This window comes from Rhinoraja longicauda, chromosome 26 (genome assembly GCF_053455715.1).
Source record: "Rhinoraja longicauda isolate Sanriku21f chromosome 26, sRhiLon1.1, whole genome shotgun sequence".
Classification (NCBI taxonomy): Eukaryota; Metazoa; Chordata; class Chondrichthyes; order Rajiformes; family Arhynchobatidae; genus Rhinoraja; species Rhinoraja longicauda.
In genome coordinates, this window is record NC_135978.1 from 19,377,870 (window position 1) to 19,398,410 (window position 20,541).

A 20,541-nucleotide genomic window follows, 5' to 3' on the forward strand; every position below is an offset into this window, starting at 1 on the left:
TTTCCAAGCCCTCGTAATGATCTGCATACATTTCATGTGTCTGCAATGGATTTGAAGATATTTGACCTTGTCAAAACATTCTAAACTAACCAGTGTTGTATAACTATGTGCGAAAGTAGGCTGCAGATATTTGAAATTATTTATGGTTTTGAATTAGTATTTTAGGTACCAATTTAAACTAAATGGCTTGCCTTCAAATCGCCCTTTTAAAGCCTTTTAATTCCATATATTTTATATTTAATACCTGAAAATAGTGCCAAGGTGAAGTCATGGTATTAAACATTTATAGTATTTTAAATTGAGAACATAATTGCCAAAATCGCCTCGATTGCGGTTGGTTTGACTGCCCCAACCTCGGGAGAGTAAAGAGGAGGAAGATTGGACTTTATTGCCTTCCATCACAGTGAGGAATGTGGGGAATCCGCTGTGGTGGATGTTTATGTTAACTTTTATGTAGTTGTGTGCCTTGTTGCTTTTCTTCAGTGTGGCTATATGGTAGTTTGAATTTCACTGTACCATAATTGGTACATGTGACAAGAAACTGACCTTGAAACCTTGATTTCAAGTCTGTGACGGACAGGTTTTTGGATGCTGAGAAGATGAAGGGATCTAGAGGGAAAGTGTGCAGGACACAGCTCGGCCCTGCTTTTGTTCAATGGTAAATCCAGGGGAATCGTCTTTAACTTCTACATCCTGTTCTAAAGAGGTTTCTATGCAAGCGTTCGCGTAAACGGCAGATTTTGTTCAGTTCTTACAACCAACCAAAATAATATTGCATAGTAACTGGAGCTAAGCACCATGTACTAATATTATGCTCGGTGTTGTTTTTAAAATGCAAACCCTCTACTTAAACAGGTATTATGCAGGGGAACGCATACTGTTTACATAGACAATGCAAATGAGACGCATGATGTTATCGTCCTGAAACATTTCACAGAGAAGATCCAAGCTGTGGTCATCGACATCAAGACTCGCAAGCGTAAAACGGGTGAGCATTCATAATTGTTAACAAGAACTTTTGATTCACTGAAACTAGCTTTCAGTGGCGAGTTAGGTACGTGGCCTCAAGACGGAACTTGTCAAGTGCATTATCAGCAGCAGCACCATTAGTTGGTCTTGAGCTGTTTCCTAACGGAGAGTAAGTCTAATGAACATTGCTATGTACCTCCCTGGAGTCAGTTGCAAAAGAGTCATTAATTTAGCCCTAAAAGCAAGTCTCCAAGCTGAATTATTACCTGGTGCAGCAGGAGGAGGCTTTATTCCTAGAGGAACTAGTAAAATAAACAAGGTAAGATTGCATCACAATGCTTATTCTAATAAAGTAAAGGAATACAGATAAAAGATTTTGAAGGGTTGCCGTTTCATGTCTAGTACAAGAGGAAGAAAAGTATAAATGGACAATTTTCTTTGAGCTACTTAGTTACCAATTAAATTGGAATTGATGGAGTATCTTTACAAGATTTGCCAAATTGGAAAAGATGTCCACTTTAAACACAAGTTTGTTTGACAAAGAGGAAATCTGTGATCCAGCCTGATAAGATAAAAAAAATCTGGAGGAAACAAAATGGCAAGCCTAAACTTCTGTAGAAGAAAGGGAGGAAAATTTGCCAGTTCTGACCATCAATTTTCAACCCTACCTGGCTGCAGGCATGGGGCCAGAGGATTGGAAGGCTGCTAATGTTGTACCGCTGTTTATGCAAAATGAAAGTGGACTAATATTAATGAAAGGGGATTAATATTGGGAGTGTAATTTCATGCAGGTGCAGCATGCCAGAGGGCCTGTTTTGGTACTCCATCTCTCTATGACTAATAAGGTCCAGCCCTCAGAATTGTGAACGCCGTAACATAAACACTATACTTGAATCCACTCCCATGGCATCAGCAGTATTGCCAAACAGCTGGGTTTTTTCAAGTGGACATCACAAAAACAGGCTCTTTGGCACACCCTGTCTCCGCCGACCATCATGCCTGTTAATATATTAATCCCACCTGCCTGCATTGATTCCATATCTGCCAGTGGTTTGCTCATTCAAGTACCTGTCCAGATGCCTTTTAAATGGTGTTACTGTTCCTGCCTCCTCCACCACCTCTAACAGTTCACTCTAAGTGCCAGCAAACCTGTGCGAAAAATGTAACCCTCAGATTCCCTTTCAAACTCCTCCATCTCGTCTTAAACCTCTGCCCACTTTTGTTTGGAACCCCCAACCTTCAGACTGAAAATTGGGCCCGTGCCGATATGATGTCGGCTCATTTCCCTTAACAAATGCTCCCTGACCTGCCGAATCCCTCCAGGATTCCAGCATCTGCAGTTCCCACTGTCTCCTTTTTCAAACTGCTTGTTCAATTTCCTATTCACTGCTTATTTTCCTTGATGAGGGTGCTTATTTCCCATTTGCCTCTTCCCTGCCCAATTATCTCACCTGAACCACAAAAACTCCATTAATTTTGCTCGTTTGGGATTATATTGCTGGACTATCACATTTTCCGACTGATTTTGTTTTGCTATGTTTCCAACACATTTTATTTCACTTTGATGCAAGCAATAATAATATATTATCCAGCGAAGCCTAGAGGTTTACGGGGAGGGTGGGAAATAGACCCAGATGATTTTGAAGGGAGTGTGGGAATCAGAGACCCAGGGAATGAACGGGAGCGTGGGGCCAAAGCCCCAGTGAATGAGAGAATGTATGTGGGAACTGGAGCCCCAGAGAGTAAAAGAGAGCATGAAAACGCAGCCCCAGGCCTTGCAGAGTGAAAGGTCCTGTTCCCGTGTTCCCTTTTATTTACCGGGGCCCTTTTAAAACGGGGTTCTTCAAGGTGGCAGCTGCCAACAGATGCATTAGGTTGTTAACCAAGTTTCTTCTTGCAAGCTCTGCTGATTTCCTGTTGATTGTTTCGTTGATCAATTTGTACATACAACTGAAATTCAGAGGGAAAGGAAGAATTAGAATCAATGATAGGAAATGATCATTAAAAAAATGGAAGACCCGAGAATTCTCAAATTGGATGTTTGTATTAGCCACCCACTTTTTAACATCTGCTTTTTCTCTTTCCTGAAACAGTGAAAGATTATCGGTTAACGCAGGTTTGTGAGCCTGAATGGATGACAACTCAACCTCAGCTTATCCAGTTCCTGCAGCACTTCATGTTAATCTACAGCCATCTACTGCAGACTAACATGGACAGCAGTTTCCCAGATGCAGTGGAGGCAACCTGGCTGCAATCATTAGCTCTAAAGGGTCTCTACAAAATGCTGCAGGTAATAACTTGTGCAAATATACTGTTTTAGAAAAAAAAATTACTTCTCCAGCACGTTGCACGTTTTCTCAAGATGAAGTTCTCACAAGTTTAATCTTTTCTGCTGTGCAATTCTATCTGTCTTCTATATTTACAAGTGTGGCTGTCAATTTTGTACTTTTACATATGGACTTGATAGGCCAAAGAGCTTGTTTCCCTGCCAGATGACATTATGACTTTGCATTCCTTCGGTATTGTCCTGTGTGTTTTGTTTCTTTCCTGCACTTTAGACCACGGGATGAAGTGTCTTTTCGTTTCATGTCGTGACTCACATCCCATATCTACCTGTATTTATAACATATTGTGTAAAAATATTATAGAAATTATATCTGAAACTCGTCAAGAAGAAAACCTGCACATATTTTTAAAATATGGAAAAAAACTCAAATCTTGTCAATTTTCTGAGTAGTAATTGTCCAATCGAAGCACGTTTGTCATTGAGTCGGATGCCAGTTGACCAATCACGCGCTTTGTTTTAGGCTAGCTAGGCAGGGAGCCCAGTTGTCACTGTTCCTTCACTATTGATGGGTCAAAGTCCTGGAGTAAATCCTGGCAAAACCCTGCAGTGCGTGTTCAGGATTCTCTCTCCGAGCTCCCGGAAAGCCGCGGAGAAGCCGGGACCGCAGCAGGACAGTGCGGGGTCTCGCGGATCGACAGAACCCGCAGCTGGCGGAGCCTGATTTGACGGAGCCCGTGGCTGGAGCCTGGGTCGATGGAGCCCGCTGCTGGAGCCTGGGTCGATGGAGCCCGTGGTGGGGGCCTGGGTCAACGGAGCCCGCGGCTGACGGAGCCTGGGTCGATGGAGCTCACGGCTGACAGAGCCTGGGTCGACGAAGCACGTGGCTGGAGCCTGGGTCAACGGACTCCGCGGGTGGAGCCTGGGTCGACGGAGCCCATGGTTGGCGTCTGGGTTGACAGAGCACGTGGCTGGAGTGCTGTGACTTTTTCTAATCAGCTTAATTAATTAGTGTGCAACGTTTTGCACTGACGAGTTATGAATTCCTTCCCAATGATTTTTTATCTAAATCTCTGCCAAATTTCAAGTAGATACCAGAGATGGGTCACGAAAGTTAAAATCTAGACACATTTTTATGTTCGGTCTACTTGCCTGTGATTGTTCCTTGTCTAAACTCTCTTCTGTGTTATACCCTCTACCCATTCCTGCCTGCGCCTTTTCATTCTGACTGTTTGTTCTCCGTGTGCGCTTGAGCACTTTTGTGTTGTTTTTCTCCCTCTGTATCAAATGGACATTATTTGCATGTGATACAATTCAAAAGGGTGAAATAATATAAAAGAACAATGGTTCATGAAATACTGATCATTATTCAGACATATAAAGGTAAATTTGGAATGGAAGAGTAAAAGGAAGGAGTGGAAAATGAGCTTCAACTAGTGGCATCAAAATAGTCAATAGAATCAAGAGTGTTATACTTGTACCTTAAAACGAATATTTATAGAAATATGATATTTATATTAAATATAAAAATAGTACCCAAGTATGATGTATCTAAATGGAATGATTATTAAGAAGTTATTGTTGTAGTGAACTGGAAGTATTCAAGTGAAGAGTGCTGTGTAACATTAGGATCCTAGCCTTTTTATAAACTGGTTCTGATGTCTGTTGGATAACCGATGAAGGTGTTGGGTTGAGGATTCGTGCTTTAGTAAAGGAAAGAGGAAATTTAAAACATGAGTTCAATTGGGAAAGACCCAGGCTCCCATGTAGTACATCCGCATTTAGAAGATTAGAGTAGCTTTTTTTCCCCCACAGATGTCATGAATATGTGGTGTGGATGAACAATGCTGCAAATCTAACTGTTGCCCTCGAGTAAGTAGTGTTTGTGACTTGCTCACCACAAGTCAATATGACTACAGTGTTGATGAGAATTCCCTCAACTGTTGTGAATTGGTAGTTTTCATGTTTCTATTTTGCAGAAGCACAGTATGGAAGAGATCCATCCGATCATTATGCAGTCTGGTTTGATCAAATTACTGGAGAAGAAATGCACCAAAGGGACAGGGTTCAGTAAGCTGTGGTTGCTTTGTGATCTGGAGGTGAGAGCAATATATATTGATGTTTTTTCTGAATACTGTTGTCATGTAACTATTTGTAGACAATGGACTATAGCAAACATAATCACCAGAATTTGTGATGTTTTACAATAGATTTGTATATGCTTCACCTAATTTTGTACCTTTAACTGCCTGGATAGTGGCTGAGTTCTTTCCCAGTGATAACGAAATGGGAGATTATAATCTTCAGTGTATTAAGAAATGTAGTAAAATAAGTAGATCTAGAAGTATAAAATGCAAGTGATGGGCATAAAAATTAGGATAGACATGAAAATTATTCTCCTCCTTGTTTTGACCAAGACCCTGTCGATCATGATGTACTCATCAAAAAAAGAGAGCAGTGCCAGTGCTGAAGGGACTGATGTGGAATCAGAGGAGCGGGAACTGACTCAAGATCACGAGTCAAAGAGCAGTTCCTCAGTGTTTGATTTGGACGAAACTAAGCCTGATCCTTTGGAAGGTCTTGATGAAGCCACAAAAATTTGTTTCCAGGTAAGGAAGCACGTTTATATTCATGTTCATAAGTTATAGGAGCAGAACTAGGCCATTCGGCCCATCAAGTCTACTCAGCCATTCAATCATGGCTGATCTATCTTTTCCCCTCAACCCAATTCTCCTGCCTTCCCCCCATAACCGCTGGCCCCCTTACTAATCAAAACTCTATCAATCTCCACCTTAAAAATATCCATTGACTTGGCCTCTAATAATTATATTAATGAATATATTTGGAGTCTTAATTTGTATTGAATATACAACTCTAGCAAAAATATATAGAGACTTCCAATATGTCTATCTTTCTGGCCAAATTCAAGACTTTGGGGTCGATTTAGATGATTTTTTTTTAGTTCCAAAATTTAGACCCTGTGATGGTGAAAAGGCAATTTACACGTTAAGATGGTGTGACTTGAATCATGGAATGATTGCAGCACAGTAGAGGGTCATGCAGCCCATCATGTCCTAGTTCTACATCAGAACAATTCACTAGTTTTGCGTGTCCAGCCCCTTCACTATAGATTTATCAACTTGTTTTGAAGGCTCCACCACAACTGCATTCAGTGCATTCCAGACTCCATCCACATGTTGTGTTTAGGAAAACAAGAGTTTTCACTAATGTCACTCCTAATTCTCTTCCCTTTTTTATACCTGTCACCACAAGTCCTCTCCCAGAATCAAGGACTTTCACTAGTTCACAAGTTATAGGAGTAGAATTAGGCCATTCGGCTCATCGCGTCTACTCTGCCATTCCATCATGGCTGATCTCTGCCTCCTAATCCCATTTTCCCACCTTCTCCCCATAACCCTTGACACCCGTTCTATTCAAGAATTTGTCTATCTGGGTCTTAAAATACCCACTGACGGCCTCCACAGCCCCCTGTGGCAATGAGTTCCACAAATTAACTACTTGATCATTTTCCAATAAACCCAGTGCATTTAACTCCCTTTAAATGCACTGGGTTTATTGGAAAATGTAATTATACTAGGACGTGTCATTTTAAACAGAATGAATACAAAATGCATTGGTATGCTACAATGGGTAATATCCAGTAGTCCAGAGAATCTGCCAGTTCAGCAGAATTAAAATCTCACAGGTGCCAGATTATCAGAGTTGTAATATACTCCATTGAGGCCTGATCCATGTTTCATCTAGTCCTTCATACTTGATGCATGTTGTATTGGGAATCTAAGAAAACATGTAATTAAAGATAGATCTCAAATTGGAATTGCTGAGTCCTTGAATTCACATTAGTTCTTTCCGACAACACACTGCTATTCCATTTAGTAAGGAAAATAAACGGAATATTTTTATTGTAATAAATATTTTCCTCTAGATAACACACGATGCTCTAAATGCACCTTTGCATATTTTGCGAGCCATGTACGAACTTCAGATGAGAAAAACAGATTCCTTCTTCCTTGAAGTTCAAAAACGGTGAGTATAGAATATTTAAGTTGTATGACACCAATCAATATTTTGCTGTTGGAGCCCTGTGGTGTGTTTAAGATTTAAGAGCCAGTGCAAATTTAACTGCAGAATGTTTCTGAAAATTTCCAGAAATCGTTCCGTCTTTAGGTGATTTGGTGGGCAGTGCAAACTGAATGCGAGAAATGAAATGCAAGTGTTCAACCTTTACTGTTGTTTTGCCAACATGATGTTTATGTAAAGGAGTGGTTTTCTTTTTGTTCAAGTGTGAATGTATAACATTGTCTTTGATGCTCTCACGTATTTTAAACATCCTTAGCTCTTTGAATTGTGATACTTTGAAAAGATTGTTTTTATTGTTTAGGCACCTATAAGACACGCTAGAGGCAGGAAACATGTTCCCGATGTTGGGGGAGTCCAGAACCAGGGGTCACAGTTTAAGAATAAGGGGTAAGCCATTTAGAACAGAGATGAGGAAAAACTTTTTCACTCAGAGAGTTGTAAATCTGTGGAATTCTCTGCCTCAGAAGGCAGTGGAGGCCAATTCTCTGGATGCTTTCAAGAGTGAGTTAGATAGAGCTCTTAATGATAGCGGAGGCAGGGGGTATGGGGAGAGGGCAGGAACTGGGTACTAATTGTGAATGATCAGCCATGATCACATTGAATGGCGGTGCTGGCTCGAAGGGCCGAATGGCCTACTCCTGCACCTGTTGTCTATAAGTATCATAAAACATTGAAAGGTACAGCGCATGAATGTGATTCGCCGTGCTTTTGTCAACCATGACGCCAACCTAAACAAGTCCCACCTGCCTGCAATGGTCCATATCCCCCTATTTCTTGCCTGTTCATGTGTCTTACTAAATGCCTCTTAATATTACCATTGTATCTGCTTCTACCACCTCCCCTTCCTCATGTATTATGACAATTGAACACACCACTTCAAATGTGGCTTGAATAAAATTGTATACAGTTGCAACTTGGCTTGTTAACATTTATACCGAGTGTCCTGACTGAAGAAGGCATGCAATACCATGCATCGCCTTTACCACCCTATACACTTGTGTTGCCACTATCCAGGAATGATGGATTTGCATTAATGCTCTTGAAGGTCCTGGTATTTACTGTATACTTTCCTCTTGCGTTTGACCTCCCAAAATGCCTCACCTCACATTTGTCTGGATTAAACTCTTACATGTTGTGTCTAAAGTAGCAGGATGTGAAGAATGGGGAGGGATGAATTTGCAGCAGCTGCTGAGTTTTAACGGAATGATGAATCTTCACATTTAGTTTATTAAACCTCATGAATTTTGGGTACTATATATTTTAACCTCACTGCACCACCACAGATTACCTTTATGCCAGAGAAATGTCTTCAGCCCTTTAAACACATTGTGGAGTTGTAAAGACTGTCTTGGAGCATTCTTTTTCTACCTTTTGGTTGAGGATGAAACGTAAACTTTTTTCTCTCCCCAGATTTGATGGGCATGTAATTACCACAGATGAGACCATCCAGACCATGTCGATGAAGTGGCAGCCGAACAAAACCTCGCACACGGAAGACCACAACACAAAAGCAGTCGACACTGATATGATGATTGTACCATGTGTGGTGTGTTCTTTTCCTTACTCATTATTCATTAAGAAAAAAAATCTAAATGTTGTAAATTATCAGGTTATGCCCAAAGTACAATTTCTTAAGAATTTATATGAATATTCAAGAGGGATAGAATGGAGGAGGAAATTCCCAGCCCTGTGCAGAGTAATTAGCTGCTGAATATATAATAGTTACACTATAAAAATACTATGATCTCAGAATACACTTAAGAAAATTCATCAACACCATAGTAAATCTTGGGGTTGTTTGTAGTATTAGTTTTTATTTTGAAGACTCTTGAAGTGCAAAATTCTCAATAGGTTGAACATGTTGGGCCCATATGGCAACATAAAAGGAGTTAAAGTGCTGGAGTAACTCAGCGGGTCAGGCAGCATCTCTGGAGAACGTAGATGGGTGATGTTTCGGGTCGAGACTCTTCTTTAGACTGTAAAGAAGGTCCCGGCCTGAAAACATCACCTATCCATATTTCTCCAGACGTGCTGCCTGACCTGCTGAGCCACTCCTACACTTTGTGTCTTTTGTGTAAACCAGCATCTGATGTTCCTTGGTTCTACCATATGGCAACATACTGTCCTGTCTGATATAAGGAGTAAGCAAGGACAAAGAGTCAATTCTATAATGCACAACAGATGCATTTTACTTGAAATCACTCTGAATCAAGGTGCAATTCAATAGTTAGCATTTTAGAGAACTATAGAATCGAACAGCATGGGAACAGGGCATATGGCCCAAATTAGCCATACTGACCAATAAGCACCATTCCATTTTAACCCCATCACCCAGCACTTGCTCCATAGCCCTTTCTGGTTTAAACGATTCAAGTGTTAATCAAAGGTATCACAAAATGCTGGAGTAGCTCAGCAGGTCAGGCAGCATCTTGGGGAGAGGGAATGGGTGATGTTTCGGGTCGAGACCCTTCTTCAGTCTGAAGAAGGGTCTCGACCAGAAACGTCACCCATTCCCTCTCTCCTAGATGCTGCCTGACCTGCTGAGTTACTCCAGCATTTTGTGATACCTTCGATTTGTACCAGCATCTGCAGTTATTTTCCCACACAATTGTTAATCAAGACAATTCAATGTGTTGTCAGCGCCCCAGTTTCAACTGCTCTCTCAGGCAGTGCACTCCAGGTACTTTCCATTCTCTGGGTGATTGTTTCCACAGATCCCTGCCAAATCTCTTGCCACTTACCGTAAATCTATCTTCTCTATTTTTACCATCTCTAATATGGAGAGAACTTTCTTACAGTATACCCTTTCGATACCCCTTACAGTATACCCTATCGATACTAAGTGAGAGCATAACCTTCCTACATCTGCAATCAGTGCCCTGACTAATGAAGGCCAGTATCCCGTAAACCTTCCTGACCACATTGTCCACCTGTATTGCCATCTTCAAGGTTCTATGTACTTGATCTCTGAGGTCCCTCTGTTCCTCAATATTCCTCAACGCCCTACCATTCAAGGTGTACCTTAGTGCTCCCAAAATGCATTTCTTGCCTTTGTCTGGATTGAAGTCCATCTGGCATTTATTATCCGTTTCACCAACACATCACTTTCTTATTGCAGCCTAAGACTATCCTCCACACTCTCAACAAGTCCACCAAGTCCATTAACAACTGTAAATCCCCCACCGCTCCCCTCCCCCAAGGTGTCCCCCAAGGCTCAGTCCTTGGCCCCCTCCTCTTCATCCTCTACCTGTTCCCCCTTGGTCAATTAATCCGCCGTCATGGTCTCAACTTCCACTGCTTCGCCGATGATATCCAGCTCCTCATCTCCACCAAGTCAATCTCCTCCACCACACACTCTACACTGACAAACTGCATTACTGAAATAAAATCTTGGCTTCAATCAAACTTCCTCAAACTCAATTGCAACAAATCTGAAATCATCATCATTGGTCCAAAAATGCTCACCAAATGCACCCAAAACTTCATCCTCAACATTGATGGTCTCCCAGTATCCACCTCACCTCACATCCGGAATCTTGGAATCATCCTTGATCAAACCCTCTCCTTCGACAAACACATCAAACACATCACAAAGACAGCCTTCTTCCACCTCAAAAACATTGCCCGTCTCCGTCCATCCCTCTCCTCCACAGCTGCAGAAACCCTCATCCACGCCTTCATCACCTCCCGTCTGGACTACTGCAACAGCCTCCTCTATGGCGCACCCTCAAAAATCATCAATAAACTTCAATACATTCAAAACTCCGCTGCCCGTCTACTCACACACACCTCGATCCGTGACCATATCACCCCCGTCCTTTATAAACTCCACTGGCTCCCCATCCCCCAGAGAATCCAGTACAAAATCCTCCTCATAACCTACAAAGCCCTCCATAACCTGGCCCCATCCTACCTGACCGACCTCCTCCACAGGCACACTCCCACCTGCACCCTCCGCTCTGCCGCTGCCAATCTCCTATCCCCCCACATCCGGACTAAACTCAGATCCTGGGGGGACAGGGCTTTCTCCATCGCTGCTCCCACCCTATGGAACTCACTACCCCAAACCGTTAGAGACTCCCCCACACTCACCACATTCAAAACATCGCTGAAGTCTCACCTGTTCAGTACTGCCTTCAACCACTGAAGGTCACCTCACCTTCTGTCTCCTTTCTCTGTTCATTTATTTATTTACTTATTTATCTATTTATTCATTTCCCCTATGTTCTCAAAATCTCTGTAAAGCGTCTGAGTATATGAAAAGCGCTATATAAATAAAATGTATTATTATTATTATTAATCTTTGAGTCATCCACAAACTTGCTAATCCTTCCTCCCACATTCACTTCCTAGACATTCACTTATATTAGAGCCAGCAGGGATCCCAGTAGCAATCCTTGTGGGTCACCACTCGTCACAGGCATTGAATCGCAAAAGCAGGCCCTTAGCATCACCCATTGTACATTGGTTTCTTATCGATTGTTTGTAGTGTAGCATTCAAGATTAGAGGTTGTCTCTTTCTGTGGGAGCTTCCTAGTGGTTTTCTTTAAAGCCAGTGAGTTTTCAAAAAATTGCTTGTGGGATTGAAACCCAGGTTCAAAAGGAATGGTTATTCCCTGGGCGTTTACCAGATTTCTACCATACTAAATGTTTGCGGTGCTATCAATTTATGTGAATGTTACAAATAAAGAATGTAGTATTGGATTGTACTGTATTGCACACGGAATAACCAGATGAAAAGAAAGGCCATGCTTGCTGGAAATCTAAAATGAAACAGAAAATGCTGGAATTGAATTTTGCCATTACAATTTTTGACCTGATTTTTATTTCTCTGGCCTAAATCCTCCTCGTAGTGCTGATCAAGGAGCTGACTCTGTAAAATGTCACAGGGAAGCGGAGTTTGCTTGGGTCTTGCAGGAGCTTTTGCACAGTATGCCACACAATTTGAAACATTGTGCTTCCAGGTCTGGATGCATTCAAGAGAGAACTGGATAGAGCTCTTAAGGATAGCGGAGTCAGGGGGTATGGGGAGAAGGCAGGAACGGGGTACTGATTGAGAATGATCAGCCATGATCACATTGAATGGTGGTGCTGGCTCGAAGGGCCGAATGGCCTCCTCCTGCACCTATTGTCTATTGGATTGGATGCTCGCTGTCATGGAGGTCCAGGATGTTATACAGTATTAATACCTACTGAACCCAAAGATGAACCCCGTATCTTGTCCATCACTAAGTTTCCAAGGGCACCTCTGTTGCATTGGGATGTTTTTCTACTGGATATGCATGAAATACTCAATGCATTATTTATTTATGCACGTGACTCCGCAGTTTCACTTTACAAAAAATGCAGCCAGCCGTATTCTATCCAGCAATGTTCTGCCACTTATCTGTCACTTTCATCTTCACATGCTATGTGAAGTCCCTGTTTGCAGGGTCCTCTCTGGATGAGACCTATCCATCGAGCTGCTCACGCTACTCCTTGACCCACTGCTTTCCTTTCAGATTCTTGTCTCCTTTGCATTGGTTGTCATCCCAACTCTCTCGCTGGCACTAGCAGAGCCTTTGTTGTTTTTCCCCAAACTTCCTTTTCTTGCATCTTTTTGTTTGAAATCATTTCCTTGGACCTATCTTTTCGACCCTATTTTCACATCTTTTCATTACATGGGTTTTCCCCTTGTGAGCTGCTCATGCTATATAAATGCACGCCATCATCGACTTGCTTTGACTCCTTTCACTCAAACGTAATGTTTGCTTGATCTGCTAGCATGACAGCTCTAGCCTCTGCAGGCAGGAGAGTTGAAGGAACAAAGTTAATTGGCGAGGGTGTCATGGTCCATCTTCCTCCGCCTCATTCCCCTTCAAAAACAAGTTGATTTCTACTTGGAAACAAGTCTACAAAAACAGAGGACTGTGAGACAACTGAGAAACTCTCTCAAAGGGCGATACAATTATGTGATGCCAAAATGGCATTTCCCAGATAACTTATTGAATTGAGAATACATTACTATCTGTTGATATACTTAAAGAAATAAGTAAAAACTGAGTCCAATATTTAGCAGGTACCTCCAGGGCATCCCTGGAACTGGTGACCATATTGGTCATATTACTCCAGGAAATGTTAATTGTTGAGGAGCGAACTGCTTCAGAGTGACATCTTTAGTTGTGGATGACTTGCTTCTCTTCTCATGGACCTGACTTGTCACATGGCTGTTTGCCAGGACTAAGAAATATATTCTAACGACGGAGTCATTTTCATTCTTCATGAGTGACAAGAGGTTGATATAAAATTCATTATTTGAATATGTGTATCACTGGCCAGCATCTGTTGTGCATTCTTTGTTCCTCTTGGAAGTTGCCAATCCGTCTTGGACAGCTTTATTCCATGCCCTAAAGATTCTTCCACCATGTTGTTTGGTAGGGGTTCCACAATGCTGACCCATGTCACTTCCATCAATGTGTTCCCTCAAATACTGTTGGGAATGTGAAGTCTCTTGAGAAAACTTTTGAACAAAGCGAACAAAATTTGCATGTGAATGTCTCGTGTCATAAAGAAAAATCTCAAACAGGACAATTTTGTTGACATTGCAATATTTCTCATGAGTATCTGCAAGTTGAAGGGGTTGCTTGGATGAAAGAAGATCCTACAAGTAAACCTGTTCTTATTTTCCTATTCATTGTTGAAGGGGTGGCAAACCATTTCCAGCATTTTCTGCTTTTATTTCAAGTAACCTAATCAATTAATAACATCTTATGATAATTCTGTGATAAAATTAAGACAGAACCCTTGTAACCTGAACTCACCAAAATCACCCCTTTCCACAGCACAAGATCATGGGAAAGGCCTGCACACTGGTAAGTGGCCAGACATTTCCACAATGAAGACATCAAAGCCACCTCAACTAGCGCATGCCTATAAATCTTATTGCATATTTAAGTGATCGGCTTACATGCAGCTTTCTGAAAACCAAATTCCCTTTTTCTTTTTTTGCTTTCTGTTTATATGCAACTCTGAACAAAATGCAAGTTAAAGTCAACAATTTTGCAAGTGAGCTTCTGTGCCAACAGTATGAGAGAGTACCATGCTGTAACCAAGTTGACCTGTTTTGGTTAGCCATAAATTGGGAGTATACAGCATGAACTTGCTTAAAGCAGATTTGCATATAGACAGAGTGGGGAAAACGGAATGAATTTTTTTTTGTGCAAAAATCTTCATCTTGCTGTACTCCTGGAATGAAATGTTGAAAGTACAGTCTTCCCTCTGGCATGAGATTGATGAGTTAAGTAATAGAATGACAGGGCTAATCTCTGAACCTTAAATTATCCAAAGGAATAGGATGGGAAGCAATATGCTAACTGCTGTGAATTCTGTATTCTTATCTTCATCTCTTGCAGTGTATGGTGGGTAATGTTCTATGTGATGTCAGCCACAGTTTATGCATTTGCCAACTGATCTCGGGGCAAGTTTTTGTGCTCTGGACTTTAGCTTGCCGGTGATTTACAGGATCCTTTACAGGATTTTTGAGTTCTTTGAAAACTCTGGCTGTGTCTCAGGTGTACGAACTGATCCTCCTAGGTAGTTTCATTGCCAGCTTTGCAAAGATGTGACATAGAAAGCTAACTCCAGCGGAGTTGTTCCGACAGAATGAATAGAAAACGACCTGGACATAACCCATTCCATCAGAAAAAGACACTTGAGATCGTGGCAACTCTCGGGACATTGCTCTGACACCTGTTATGGTCTGACTGAGAGGCCACAGGACGTCCACATCACCTGAACCATGACGGGCGCCAGTGACTTGGATACGCTGCATAATACGCTGTTATCTCCACCAGACCAACCAGTCATAAAAAAAACGCCACGAGAAGATCGGAGATACGGGTCTCACAGACCTCCAAAGGTTGTGATTCTCAGTCAAGACCTCACAGATGAGCTGGCCACTCCCAACAAACAGAGCACCAGAATGTCCATGGCATGCCAGTGTCAAAACAAATCTATAAACCTTGGAAAGGATTCCTGATCAAATCTGGATGTTCTCAAAAGAAATTGGCTCCATTTTATATCTTCCGTGGCTATCACCATCATTGAACCTGTGAAGAGACCCCTGCCTTCTTTGCCAGAAAGCATTGGATTGGCTTTGAAACCAAAGAGCAGTTCCAAGAGCTAATTAACCGCGGTGCACTCAAAGCATTTGGAGGCCGATCTACCAGTCACATGACCTAAATAATAGATGGTGGGTGGAAAGAGCTCAGGAGAAATGTCAACTTGCTTTATGTGGATGTGGATTCCCCAAAGGTCAAGACCAAGAGCTTTTGCCTCATTGAACCAAGAAACAGATGGAAATTCATCAGAAACCAAGGCAGTCAATACTCATTGGAATAAACACATTGATGTAAGTGTTCTTGACTCCATTCCACAATGTTGTGGCCACTTCAGACCAACAGGGGTTTAAAAACATTAGCTGGGAAAAACATCAGGGATTCGGGAGCAGAAGATATCTGTGTAATTCTAAAGCTTGGTAGAAAGGAATTTAAGTTGTCAATCCACAAGAAGACGGCAAGACAGGCAACATTAGAAGCTGTAATCATGACCATCTGGAAGAAAAGAGTCTGGTACAACTGCAGTGCAGTCTCCTTGCTCTCTACAACAGGGAATGTCATCCAAAGGATCCCCCTCTCGTCAGTGGTCAAAGCTGCTCCATGAATTGCAAAGTGGATTCAGTGCTTTAAAAGGAACAATGGGTGTGGTTTTCACCAGATAACATGCAGGGAATAGCATCGATCATTACACTTGTCCTTTTTTTCTCCTTGCAAAAACCTTCAGCTTTCAGTCCTGTGTAAGCCTACCCGTGAGATGTGTTTAAGTTCCTTCTGTCATGTAGAAATCTTCCTGACTTTGCACCTGAAAAGCCTGTCTCCATTTTTCAGAGCTCTAAGTTCTTGTAAATAGATCTTCAACCACCGTAGGAATGTGAAACAGTTGAATTGTACCCGAATTCTAGTGATTGCAGAATCCTCGGCCGAGTAATTCAATCTTTGGGTCCAGATTATATACTATATATCTATCGTATTTTAAAGGTCAATGATGTGGTGTCAAAGGTTTCGTAGGGCTTCCCCCATTTGAATCTTTTGACCCTTTAGGAAATGGCCTAGTAATATCCTCTGGTTTCGAATAGACAATCACTTATTTGCCGTTATGGTATTGAAACTCATTTGTCATAATTGTGCCCATTCACAACTTTTTTTATTAAAAAAAATTCAACAGGTAGTTAGGGGGTGGCGCCTCACAGCGCCAAAGGCCAATGTTTGGTCCTGACTACAGGCGCTGTCTGTGTGGAGTTTGTATATTGTCCCTGAGACAGCGTGGGCTTTCATCGGGTGCTCCGGTTTCCTTCTCCACTCGAAAGACATGCAGGTTTGTCGGATAATTGGCTCTGTAAATTGTCCGAAAAAGCCTAAAAATCTTTCTGTACTGAAATTTACTAATCGCAAATTAGCTGGGAGAGCTGCGGCCTCAATGCGCCAGAGATCCAGGTTCCATGCTGACCTTGGCACTGTCTCTGTCTTTGAAAGTTCTCCCTGTGTCCAGGTGTCCCGGATTCCTCCCCATCCCAAAGACGTATGGGTTTGTCAATTAATTGTCCTCTGTAAAATTGCCTCGCATGTAGGGAGTTGATGAGAAAGTGGGATAACATAGGACTAGCATGAACAAGTGATGATCGGCGTGGACACTGGCCACAGATTTCTGGATGAAAATAAGGGATTGTTCTTAATATAAACATTCAAGCATTGGGAAAAATTTGACCGTGGTTTATTTTGTTTCGACGCTAAGCTCTAAATCTTCAATTGCTGAAGCATTCATAATCTGAATTTGTTCAGAGTTAAATTGAACAATAGCACTGATGGTGGAAAAACTGACTTGATTTCAGTTTGTGTTGTCCATTATATAGGAGAATTTAACCTCCTTTTTTTTAATACAGTCCAAACCTTTGCGTTGCGAGAAGGCGATAGAAGAGAGCAATCCTGTCTCGCAGAAGCTCATCACCAATACGGAGAGTGACCTGCAGCTCAGCTTTGCGAAGCAGCGGCGCACTAAAAGCTCCATGCTGCTGCACAAAGAGCTGGAGACGCGCAGCAAGAGGGCAGTGCGTGACTACCTGTACAAGGTCAACGAAGCCATCTCCATTCTTTACGCCAGGCACGTGCTGGCCTCGCTGTTGGCCAACTGGCCGAGTGGGGTGGCCATCACAGAGGAAGTGCTGGGGCTCAGCTGCCCGTCTCACATGGCCTACGTACTTGACCTGCTCATGCAGCTGGAGGAGAAACCTTTGTGGGAAAAGGTTGGTGATGAACGTTCAGGGTTGCAAACTTTTCAAAGCAAAGTTTAGTAAGGCAGGGCTAACTGCAAAGTTTTGCATAATTGCACCCATACATTCGGGAGCTATAAAGTAATTGGGAGACAAAGTGCACCAAGTCCTTATTTTCCTGAAAGATAGGGGTATCAGCTTGCCTGACCAAAAAAAACACAGGTACCCGAAGGCACACTAGGTACACTAGTCAAGAGTGTTTTATTGTCATGTGTCCCAGATAGAACAATGACATTCTTACTTGCTGCAGCTCAACAGAATATGTAAACATAGTACACTGTAAACAATATGATAAACAAGAGAGAGAAAAAAATCTAAGGTGACTTCAAAACTGCAATGATGTTCAGTGGTCAACCCTTCTCTGGTTATATTTTTCATAAGAGCTTCAGCTTGTAGGTCTACCTACCAGACTCTTGGCTTCCTAATCTTGACCCCGGGCTTCGTGATCTTGACCCCACCTGGCTCTGCAAGCAGACTCAACCGTTCCTGTGCAACCTGGCTCCAGCCACGTACCCTGCCCATCCTCCGGACCTACCTCAGTGCTGAAGCCTCACCTATTTGTAACAGATGCTGCTTACGTAGTTTGAGTGCACTGTAAGCAGATTTTCTGATGATATGAAATTAGACTGGGAATCCTATTGTGAGGAGGACACAAAGACCATGCAAAGGAATATAATGGATAAGTGAGGAGGCAAGAACTTGTCATGTGGAAAATAATGTGGGAAAATATAAGTGCAACCACTTTAGATGGAATAATGAAAAAGCTAATTATTATGGCGGAGCAATCTTGGGGGCTAGCTGACTGTTTCATGCTCCTGTTTATGTTCTTAATGAATGTCGCCTGCCACAAAAGGCTGAGCCTTGTATATTCAGTGAAGATTGAAAACTATATATTCACCAGTGATGCCCCTCTTTTTCCACCCCCTCTCTTTCTCTTGTGGTTTGCCTCCTCTTTTTCCATGTCAGTTTCATCCCTTTTCACTTTTCGTATTTTCTCCAATTTCTAAAAACGTTATGCAGTCCAGAATAGTAGGAGAGTAGCAAATGTGACTTGCCACACCGATGTTGATGCCCCAGGCTGGTGGCCTACTGACGCTGTTGCTGCCATCGAAGTCACCGAATGCTTGTCAATGCCTTTGTTATCAACGAACAAGTAACACGGTGGATTTTTATTTTTTTTAACTCATTAAAAAAAAAAAATTGTTCAAATTTTATTTAATGTTTCAGGCAGCTAAGAACGTTGTCTGTAATTTAAATAAATAAGCTGCATTTAACTTTCTCGTAGGAGACGATTCTTCCTCTTTCATTCGGGTGGCATCTGCAGTGTTAGTACCAGGATTATTCCAGCACAGGTCCAGTGGGCAGACGTCCTTCACTGAGGGACAGTATGCCGATGGCAATTCATGCTGCCCTGTTCAGCCCCACAAAGAGCACACAAAAATCCTGGCAGCAGAACAAAGATGCCAGTGATGGATGCCAGGAATGCTCGGCTACCTCGAGGCATTGGTGCGGGCGTGGAGTGTGAAGTTCTGGTCCATTATCTCATGCTCATTGTTTCCTTTCCTCTGCTGCTTTTTTTTTGTCAGATTCTGCAGAGAGTGCTGCTCAGTTGCAGTGAGAACATCCTGGGATCTTTAGCAGTGACTGCCTGTCAATTTATGGAGGAGCCAGGAATGGATGTTCAGATTAGAGAGTCCAAGCATCCCTACGACAATAATACAACAAATGAGGTACTGCAGGAGATGTTGTATGTTTTGTGCTACCATACCAGGCCTACTATAAGTGAACCGTGATATGAAACTTTTCTCAGAGCGAAGCCATTGTTCCGCACACATTAATATGCAACAAAGCACATACATGCCCGATCCTTTAGACATCCAGAGGTGCTTAGCTACCTGTGAATTAATTTGAAGTGTGGTCTCTGTTCAAATGTCAGAAACACAAGTGTTAATTGTCACCCGGTAATCTTGTGCAAACCATAATGAGCAAAATACCTAATTAAGTTTTAAAGATGGTCAAAGATAAATGCTTAATGCCCGGGAATGCTCGCTTGCTTTATCTTCAAGGTGATATGGTGTCTTCTGCAACCACATTTGTTACTATCTCATTTGGAAAACAGCACCATGAAAGTACAACACTTCAATGGTGCATGGCGTACCTGCTATGCTATGTACTCAGACACTTGGGACTTGAGTCCACAACCTTCTAACTTAAATGGGTGAACTGGTCACTGATCTAGGACTAATATCACGCGCCAAAGAAACTGTAAATAGGATTAGTATAGATGGGGTGCTTGATGGCTGATATAGACATGGTGGACCAAGGGGCTATTTCTGAGCTGCATGGCATTGTTTCTAAGCACTGTTGAAGTCAACTATCATTAACAAATTAAGAGTATGTATGAAGAAGATTCTTGCTCCAAGCAAGAAATGAACAGGCAACCTTGCATTCTAAGCCATTCTTAGCTCGAACCATAACAGAAAATTTGGAATAATAAATAAAAAATATACTGAGTTCTAGGTAAACAAAAGCAATGTTACAGACTTTAAGGAGCACCCAGCAGGTTGGAAAAATAGAAAGCAAGCAAATTAAATCTGGCAGACAGCCTGTTTTGTGGCTTCTCATTCTGTTTGAGGAAAAAGATCTTGTCAAAGTGCAGAACGAAACACTTTGATCAGTGTGGAACGAGGCCTGAGGAACAAAATTAACATTGCAAAGCAGAACAGTGTTTTGAAAAAGCTCAAATAGATTGTGGGTCAAGTAAAAATAAATAATTTGGAGGGTCACATCATAGAAAAAAAAGTGAAACATCAAGTCTTTTATC

At 42.0% G+C, this 20,541-nt stretch overlaps 1 protein-coding gene across 6 annotated transcripts in view; it reads left to right on the forward strand.

Annotated features, from left to right (window-relative positions):
* zzef1 (zinc finger, ZZ-type with EF hand domain 1) overlaps positions 1–20,541 on the forward strand; it is a 139,891-nt gene that overhangs the window by 94,974 nt on the left and 24,376 nt on the right. For 4 of the 6 annotated variants that reach the window (XM_078422362.1, XM_078422366.1, XM_078422363.1 and 1 more), the window contains exons 43-51: positions 856–988; positions 3,063–3,259; positions 5,233–5,352; positions 5,671–5,862; positions 7,200–7,300; positions 8,765–8,900; positions 14,176–14,205; positions 17,331–17,690; positions 19,304–19,447. In XM_078422362.1, the coding sequence (XP_078278488.1) occupies positions 856–988; positions 3,063–3,259; positions 5,233–5,352; positions 5,671–5,862; positions 7,200–7,300; positions 8,765–8,900; positions 14,176–14,205; positions 17,331–17,690; positions 19,304–19,447 (1,413 nt within the window). The remainder of the gene's footprint in view (positions 1–855; positions 989–3,062; positions 3,260–5,232; positions 5,353–5,670; positions 5,863–7,199; positions 7,301–8,764; positions 8,901–14,175; positions 14,206–17,330; positions 17,691–19,303; positions 19,448–20,541) is intronic. The other 2 variants (XM_078422365.1, XM_078422367.1) reach the window with 1 other exon arrangement.